At 48.1% G+C, this 9608-nt stretch overlaps 1 protein-coding gene across 1 annotated transcript in view; it reads left to right on the top strand.

The window, feature by feature from the left end:
* Window positions 1-1681: 1681 nt before the first annotated feature.
* Window positions 1682-9608, top strand: part of RAPGEF5 (Rap guanine nucleotide exchange factor 5) — a 267287-nt gene continuing 259360 nt past the window's right edge. The window contains exon 1 of the mRNA XM_056118696.1: window positions 1682-1986. Coding sequence (XP_055974671.1) covers window positions 1786-1986 — 201 coding nt within the window. The 5' untranslated portion in view covers window positions 1682-1785. The remainder of the gene's footprint in view (window positions 1987-9608) is intronic.

Genomic DNA, 9608 nt, shown 5'->3' with positions numbered 1-9608 from the left:
AGCACATACAAGTGGGATTTCAGCCTTGAGTAAACCATAGGCATTTGGAAATCTGTGATGGACAAGAGCATTCACTGCAGTGCCTTCTCCAGTGAGCATGCCCACCAGAAGGAGGCAGGTTCAGCATCACCAGCCCCCATGCTTCTCTGCCTCACCCTTCTTTCTCACCACTACGCCACAGTCTCAGCGCCCAGGAGGTGCTGTGCAATACCACATTGGCATTTTCCTCACGTTTCCCCTATGTACTTGAAGGACTCTCACCCTCCTTTCCATGTGGTTGAGTCTTCCACGCTTAAGGCACAGCTCACCCTTCTGTACACAGACTTCTCTCTGCCGGCGCCAAGACCAGCAGCGGTGCTTGCTCCCATGGCTGGGAATGCACATTATCCACGCTCACTTGGCAATTACCAAGTGCAGGAGGCAGTAGCTTCGCTTTTCTGTATGTTTATCGACTCCTGGATCAAATTTTTCATTCCTGAATGTAGATGTCCTGTGTCGTTTTTCCTTTACCTCTTATGTGTCTACAGTACCCCCCCTCCCCCCACACACAGACACACACATGGGTGCCAAGTGAGGGGCACAAGTGAGGGGCTGAGAGTATGATGGAAACTGGATGGAAACCTCTAGCAATTCTCCTCCCCCCCTCTCCCCCCCTCCCTACATATACTGTTTTGGCTTTGAAGCCACGCCCAGCAGTGCTTAGGGCTTACTCTTGGCTCTGTGCTCAGGGATCACTCCTGGAAGTGCTGAAGGGACCGTCTATGGGGATTGAACCTGGTTTGTGTGCATGCAAAGCAAGTGCCTTATTCAGTGTACTATCTCTCTCTGGTCACTCCTCTCTTGCAATTCTTATTTGTCCAATTTGTCTGAACAAGAGTAAGTCTATGTACTCTTAGGCACAGACTGGGACGCCATCGTTGGACTGGGGACTTAAAGCTCTAAAAGGCCCTCGGAGAGTGTGAAGATTCACAGCCACCTGGAGTTGAAGGCTGGGTGCAGTGGTTTTATTCCCGTACTCCACTATTCCCTGGGCCTGGAATGGTGTAAACAATGATTCACAGCTCGAAGGCCTTTACAGTTCAGCAAGCACATTCATCCGAAGGTCAGGTTCCAACACGCTCACCGACGTTTGCCTCCAGATCCCCAGACTTGCACCTATTTTGCTCAGCACCTCCCATCACAGTTTTCCTCCCTCACCCTTTCACGGTGGTGTGCCAGAGGGGACAGCGTGGGGACGTGTCTGTCCAAAGGGTGTTTGACTTAGGGCGTTAGAAAAGCCTATTTTTCAAAGCCGTTTCGAGGGATTAAGACTGTGGTCTGGGACGGACTTCGGCAAAAAATAAACCCAGATAGGGGTCGAGGGGTTGGAGGGTGGGTTAAGGGTGGGTGGGTAGAGGAGCAGTGGGTGTTCCAGACTTTCCTGACTGTTAGGAAAAGGGAGTGAGTGGGGACGAAGGGGAATGGGAGCGGGCGGGTGGTCTCAGAGTGGGCTGGGTGACCGGTTCCCGGAAGCCCGCACCTGTAGAGACGCGGCTGCCCGGGGTGTCCCGCCCGGTGCCCTCGGGTCCCGGAGGGGGTGCGAGGCGGGCAGGCGCGGCGGCGGGGCGGGGCCAGCGCACCTGGGCGGGCAGGGGGCGGTGCGCGGGGCCGAGCCTGGCGGGGGCCGCGGCGCGCGCCAATGGGCAGCGGCTGGCAGCGCGCCCCGCGCCCGAGCCGCAGTCGCGCCCTGTCGCTGCCTGGCGAAGGCGCCGGAGAGCAGCCCGGGCGCCGCTGCGCCTGCAGGGCATGAGGATGGCCGTGGGCTCCGTGAAGATGCAGCCGCCCTGCGAGAGCCCGGCCCTGCTGGCGGCGGCGGGCAGCCCCAGCGCCCGCGACTCGGAGCGCGAGCAACCGGCGGCCCCGCCGCGCCCGCGGCTCCGGGACCTGCCGGCGCTGCTGCGGAGCGGGCTGACGCTGCGGAGGAAGCGGAGCGCCGCGGGGGCCCGGGTGAGCGCACGTGGACCCGCGCCCACCCTGCGGGCGGTGGGGCGGGGGCATCGGGAAGTTGGGGAGGGGGGGGGCCGGGGCCGGAATGCGCAGAGGAGGAGCCAGGGTCGGGGGCTGCCCCCTCTGGTCAGCGACGCTTCCTCCTCTCGCCCCAGATGAACCTGGTGGTTTAACTCGAGGGTACCCGGGCTCGGGACCGTGGGCATCGCCGGACGAAGCGCCGTTTGCCACTGTCCAGAGGGGCAGCGGGCAGGTGTGGGGGCCAGGTGTTGGCAAACCTCGGCACGTCTGACATCCCCCACTCCATCCCCCCCACCACCATCGTCCTCCAGGCGGGACCTCCCTGTTTGCAGGAAGGAGGCGGGCAGCGTGCGCTCCTGTTGGGGATGCGAGCTGGCAGCTCCGGGCACCATGCGGGCCCCGGCTGCTGCTGCCCGCGGGAGATCCTGGAGTTGGAAGTTGTCCGGCGAGCTCCTGGCTCCCGTGTATTCGGTGACTCCTTGAGCAGGAGGGTGCCCGTCCCCCAAAGCTTAAATACTGACTTCCCGATGGTGCTTTCAGATGGAGTTTCCCAGGGCAGGAGGGGACCTCGTGTGGTTCCAGGTGCGCAGAATGGCTGGAGCTGGTCGGGCATGAGCCGTGTGTCGGGAGAATCAGGCCAGCCCGTGGGCTCGTGGGCTCGTGGGACCATTTTACGGCCCTCAGCCCCACCCCCGGAGCCGCCTTCCTCGGGATCCCCCGCCCTGCATCGTTCTGGGAAGCCTTCGGTGGGCTTTGCTCAGTTTTGAAAAATTAATCTTTCAGTAGGCGTTACCGAGGTGGTGAGACCCTGTCGAGTGGCGAGGCGGTAGCTTGAGGAGTGAGGTCTTGTCAGCCTTTAGAATGAGACGGGGAGGGGTGCTCTTGCAAAGAGAGGAAGCAACGTTTATGAAAACGTGAGATTTGGGGTGAAACACTTGATTTAGTGTGTGGGGGGGTCTCCTGAGTTGGTGAAGGGCGTCTCCTCTTTTCTGGATGCTCTTCCTTGGCTAGGCATTCCCCTGCCCTGCAGGATGGTTCTCCAGATCTCCCTCCCCATCGTCTTCTGCCGATTAGCTGGACCAGGATTAGCTGGATTAGGACTTTTTTTTAAGGCGACGACCAGGCCTGTTTAGAATTTGCCCACCAGTAACCTACAGGGCTGCCTGCAGGGAACTCGAGATCCTGTGTCCCAAAGATGTGAGTGTTCAGTGAGTGCTAGAGCCTGTGTTAGAGACTTTGCAGGAATCTGGGGAAAAGTAGGTCAAGTTGTGTTCCTATTATCCTTGACAGTTACTTTTTCATGGCGCAGAATACTGAAGACATGAGGGCAGCCAGGCAATCTGTGAGGAGAATGGCTGAGGGTTTCTGTATAAATAGATCTGTGGTGTTCATCTGCATACAGGCTTGTGTGACCGGCTGCCTGGGATGATAGTGTGTGTCTTGCCAATAAACATATTTACACATATCTCTTCAAATCTTCTAAATGGTATTACTTTGAAGAACATGCACTTTCTTTTCTTGGGGGGATAAAGGGAAACACCTGGTGGTGCTCAGGGGTTACTCCTGGCTCTGCATTCAGGGATCATTCCTGGCCGTGCTGGGGGATCCATATGGGATGCCAGGGATCGAACCAAAGTCAGCCTCATGCAAGGCAAGTACCCTACATGCTCTGAGACCTCTTTAACCCAGACGTGCACTTTCTTAACAACTTCTTTGCTCCTAAGACTGTATCACATCTCTCTGAAACATTCCAAACATATTGCAGGAGTGCATGACCACACTTTTCCCTTGAGGGTCAATTGTCAAAGTTTCTAATGTTGGAGACCCATAATTTTCAGCTTGTTTTCCCTTTTGACTCTGGAATCTTCTTCCTTGAAGGGATATGAAGAAGTCTGAAAGAAACTGGGGGGCTGGAGCGAGAGTGCAGCAGGTAGGGTGTTCACCTTGCATCAGCTGACCCTGGTTTGATTCCCACCATTCCATATGGTCCCCTACACACTGCCAGGATTAATTCCTGAGTGCAGAGCCAGGAGTAAACCGTGCGCATCACCGGGTATGACTCAAAAAGCAGGCAAGCAAGAAAGAAAGAGGTGAAAATGTATCTATATTTGTCTTTTTCAGCTGCCTGAACAAAATATTATAGACTGGTGTCTTAAACCAGTATTTCTGAACCTTTTCCCCACCATGGCCCCCTTCTAACTTTGGTTCCTTCCCATGACTCACCTCTGTGTTGCCATATGCACCCCCCGATACACACATTTATGTGATAATTTTACTTATGTCCACCCTGGTTCTTACAAGGGGCAGAAGGTCCCTGGTTGAGAAACGCCAGCTGAAACAGCAGAAAGGAACGTTCTTACAGTTCTGAAGACTGGGGGACCAGATGCAGGTGCCAGCTGAAGGGCTCTGTGGGAAGGACTCTTCCTTCCGACTTTCAGACAGCTGCTTTCTCTGTGTTCTTACAAAGCCACTCTTCTACACACATGGATGGAGATAGCACTCCCTTTTCTACTACATCACTTCATCATGTCCCCGCTCATGACTTAGTCTTCCCTGCACTTTGCCTCACTCCAAATCCTATTATGCTGGGGGTTAGGGCGGCTTACACATAGGTTCTAAAGAAAGTGGTGGGAGATAAATATTCTGTCTATGTCAGAATTGAAAGGAATAGAAAAATAGTTAAAAATATACCCCAGACCAGTTGATGAATTGAGAGCACTTAGAATCTTCTGGTTGACCACTGGGTTAGGGTAGTGGTTCAGATACAAGCCAAGTATGACTTAAAACATTCTGTGGACCTTTAGTTTTGTATTTTCCAGTAAAGTAACTCCAGATTACAGCTGAATGATAGAAGGGAAAGTTTACACAAATTCATTATCTCTTGGATTTTGGGGAAGAGCAAAACTAAACAGTAAAGCTCTTTGCATTACACAAGTAGGTAAGAAAGTAAGAAAGCGTGCAACTTCTCCATTAACCAAGATCTGATTCAGGAATACTTATGGCTCTTGTCCATGCTCCCTCGGGTGTCCAGAAATCTGGAGAATCTGACATTGGATGTCATCAAAGAAGCTCTTTGGTAACTGGTGTTGTTCAACTTAGGTGCCTTGCAGGTTCTCTCTTTCTGGGAAAAATTAAGCTGAACTTTTGTTGGTAATAGAACTCAGAGACCTTGGTTTAGTTGCTTCTAATATTGGTTTCAAAGTCAGACTAAGACTCAGTTAAGATAGGAGTGGCAAAATTTGCTTTGTGAGTCCAGTTTTCTTCCTAAAAATCATTGAAACAATAAAGGAGAAATTATAATTCTTTCATTGTTTAAAAGGATCTGCCTTGCAGAGATTATGAGTATAGTAAGCACCTCTCAACACTTGTTAACATATTGCCTGTCTTCACATTTTTTCCCATCTCTACTTTCTTTGTGGGGATGAGATTTTAAACCATAAACCCTAAATGTGTCATATCATTTATAAATGTTGCATTTTATATCTTTAATAGGGACTTTCTTCTTTAGAAAAATAACTTCTGTGCCTTTTTCACACCTAATTTTGTACTATAATTCCCATGCTTAAATTTTCTGAAGCATGTCTTTTACTTGAATTGTTGGAACCAGAAACTAAACAGAGTTGACACATTGCAATTCTAGGACTTCTAAGTCCTAGAATCTTACTGTAAAAGACTTATTTTATCACAGGCCCCCCTATTCCTGTTCATTTTTCATGCAGTTGATTTGATGGAGAGCCAGTGTCATCTGTTCAGTGAATGTCCCACTTACAAGGCTGATTTCTTAATCTGGTGCCATTTTACTTTATCTTCTCTGCCCTCCATGATTCTATAATCCAGTAGTTGGATGTAGAGGCTTGATTAGATTCAGAATCAAAGGCAAGCAGCTCTGTAGTGGCATGTAAAATCTTTTTCAAAACATCCCAAGATACATGATGCCTGGATGACTCTCATTTTAAAATATTAAGATTAAGTGGGTTCAGGTTGAATCAAGTTACATTTCAGCCATTATATCCTTGATCCACTTTCAGGTTTGCAAAAGAGCAATGATCTTCATCTAGCCTTTCTCTTGCATTTATTAAATGGAATTCTGTAGAGCAGGGAATTAAACCTAGGGCCTCATCCACGAAAGGCAAGTAAGTGTTCTACTACTGAGCTGCATTCCTGGCTCTTACCTGGACTTCTGTCTCTAAGCAACTTACCTTTATGAACTATTTGGGTTTCCTGAGATTCACATTGTGTAATAAAGACCAAGGAAAAGCTTGTTTCTTTTCACCATTTGTTGTTGTTGTTGTTGTTGTTATTGCTTCCCTAACAATCTCCCATGGTAATCTATGGGATTTTCCTAACTTCTGTGAGAAAAAATTATGGATGAGAATGCCTTTGTTTCAGTTGATCAGTTCATTGCAGTCAATATTCTTGTTGATGCTCAGCTTGTCCTTAGATCATATATACTCTTTACAAGTCCCCAAGAGTACTTGATACTTTTCTTGCTTTTTTATTCAAGATCTGTCACTGTCCTCCTGTTGTTCATCGATTTGCTCGAGCGGGCCCAGTAACATCTCAATTGTGACACTTGTTACTGTGTTTGGCTTATCGAATACATCACGGGTAGCTTGCCAGGCTTTGCCATGTGGGCATAATACTCTCGGTAGCTTGCCGGGCTCTTCAAGAGGGGAGGAGGAATCAAACTCGGGTTGGCCATATTGCCTGTGTGCAAGGCAAACACCCTACCCGCTGTGCTATCGCTCCTGCCCTGATTCAAAATATTTTAGTTTATCTTGTCTATTCCCTGTTCCAGACTGCAAATAAGCAACTCCCCCCCCCCCAAAAGAATGTTTTTTTTTTAGCCCCAAACTATTGGTACTCTACCCTCCACCCCTTCCATGTCTGTTTGTCTTTGTGGTCATGTTATTTTCTGCCTTGGTCTTAACTTCCATCCCGTTTCTGTTATTTTGAAAATTCTTCTTATCAGGCTTGTTCTAAGACTGTCATTATTTCCTTATCGTGAGATAGCGGGTAACTACCATTCTTCACCTATATACTTTGTCAGGTGCTGAGCTGAACAGACTTTGGGCTATAACTGCTATGATTTCTCCGGTTTGACCCCTTCTTCCTCTCCTGGAGATCTTTCATTTATAACAGCTGGAATTATTCGCTGTATGTGCCATTGTGACTGTTCCATAAGGTCACCCCTGGTTGATCAGACATCTGCAGGGTGATACCTCTACCCTACCCCTCTGGCCTGCTTTTCTCTCAGGCCCACTCCCCATAGAAGGACTTGACAAATCCAAGAAGCTTCAGGAGTAGCTGGTGACTCTCTGCTTGCTGTTCTCCCTTCTCCATTTACAGTTTCCCCCAGACCATTCCCTCTCAGAGAGAAAATGGATCTTTCCTTGATTCAACCAGAGTGGCTTAAGGCTTGAGAAAGACTTGGTGAATTGAGAAACACCCATTTCTGTAGCTTACACACACATGGTCAATTTGTAGCCATTACATACAGGCAAAGCCTGTTACTTGTTCCTTATATTTGAATTAAAAGTGGTAGCCCACCCTTCCTAGAACCTTCTTATGTGCCCCACATGTTCTGATAAAAATCATTTCATCCTCACACCAAGTGTGCAAGATGCTATTATATGGATTCTATTGATGAGGAAACTGAAACACAGATGGTGACTTGGCCAAAATCAGAGAGAGTGAGGGGGAGGAACTTTGAATCCTGTTGTTCTGGTTCCATAGTCTGTGCTCTCAATTGACATTCTGTCTTTCTCAAGTGCTTTAAGGGCAAAGGGTCTATTTCTCCAGAGCTACCAGAATGGTATAGAACTGCTGGTACTGCCTCACCAACTCTCACAGTGGCTACTTCACGCTGTGGAGAAAAACAGACAGGAACATTTCTCCTATCAGAGCACACAGAAGTTTGAATTTACTGGTGTGTGCCAAGGAGGTGTGTCATAGGAGAACTGGGTTTTCAGTGAATGCTGACTAGTATTTTCTAAAGTGAAAAGCAGCATTCAGGTGCCTGGACTGTGGCTCAGTGGTGGAACACTCTTTGGACGAATGTTGTAGTGCGATTCCTGGTACTGCAAGTGCTCTCTCTCTCTCTCTCTCTCTCTCTCTCTCTCTCTCTCTCTCTCTCATTCATTGTGTCATTAAACAAATCACTTAGGACTCACCCTCCCTATGATCATGCCAATCCAAAGAGCTTGCAAATTCAGCTCACTTCCCTAATTCTCATCTGCTGTGGTCACTGCCAGAGGCTAGCTAGAGGCCATGAGAGAGATTTCTCAAGATTAGGTGAGGCTGGTGAGCTAAGAGGGACCCACGATGATCATAATGGAGAAAGAGCAACTGCTTGCCAGCTTGAACCTTAATATTCTAAACAATAACACGGACAGGAGACCTCCCCAAATCCTTATTTGAGAAGAGGGAAATAATGACTCATTTCTCCTGTTTTAATTGCACCCATGAATGCTAACAGAGAAACTCAATGGGTACTTCATACAGTGTTCCATTTTGTTCTTTCTCTCCCATCCTTCCCCCTCATACAGGCTGTAGATTCATCATTAGATCCGCAGGAAGGTGTATGAACGGTGGCTTTAGAAACTAAGTCTGCATCACAGTGCCCACACTCTGTCCTTTCTTTGCTTGTTTTCTCATCTGAGCTCTCTAAGCCGTAGGTTCTTCTGAAATGAGATCCACTACAGGTCAGATTTTCTGACAACAGAGACAGTACATGGAAAGTGATTGGCATTTTAGAGCTCCCATTTTTCCTTCCCCAGCTGAATGCTTCTTGTGGGCAAGTGGACTTTCATGGGAAGATTTATGGAAATCTGGACACAAATATTTTTGCTTTTGTATGCAGTGTCAGATTCCATTTAAAAAGTTACATCCTGGGGCTGGAGCAATAGCACAGTGGGTAGGGCGTTTGCCTTGTACGCAGCCAACTTGGGTTCGAGTCCCAGCATCCATATGGTCCCCTGAGCACTGTCAGGGGTTATTCCTGAGTGCAGAGCCAGGAGCCAGGAGTAACCCCTGTGCATTGCCAGGTGTGACCCAAAAAAGCCAAAAAAAATAAGTTACTTCCCAACAGACAGTGACTATTTGAGGTGTTGTCTAGATCTAACACCATACAAAATGTCTTGAGTTTCCTGCTTGTATTCTCAAATTGACTTGGCAGTCATTGGTAACTTGGATAGTTAAAAATAAATGAAAAGGTGGGAGAGAAGTTAATGCTGGTGATTTTGCATACCTATTGGATATTTATTTGTTTTTGTATCAGTACTGCATAACAGCTCATGTTAGGACTGCAGATAATTTCAATGTTGCCTATGACCTGTTCTAGGAGTTGTCTATGAGAATTAAATATGTAGCTCATATATGCATAAGATCTTGTCTATATGCAAAATAGTTAAAAGTCAATGACTTACTGGGACAGTGGTGGAGAGAAGCAGACACTCTGGTGGTGTGTGTGGTGCTGGAATGTTTTATGCATGGAACCTGCCATTAACATTAACCATCAACCATGGTGCCTAAAGTAAAACAAAATTTTTAATCAATGACTTTATTTATTTATTTATTTTTGGTGTGTGTGATAAATTCTG

Source organism: Sorex fumeus, unplaced genomic scaffold (assembly GCF_029834395.1).
Source record: "Sorex fumeus unplaced genomic scaffold, SorFum_2.1 ptg000037l, whole genome shotgun sequence".
Taxonomy (NCBI): domain Eukaryota; kingdom Metazoa; phylum Chordata; class Mammalia; order Eulipotyphla; family Soricidae; genus Sorex; species Sorex fumeus.
Note: the sequence above shows the minus strand (reverse complement) of the source record. Positions and strands in the feature narration are given on the sequence as shown.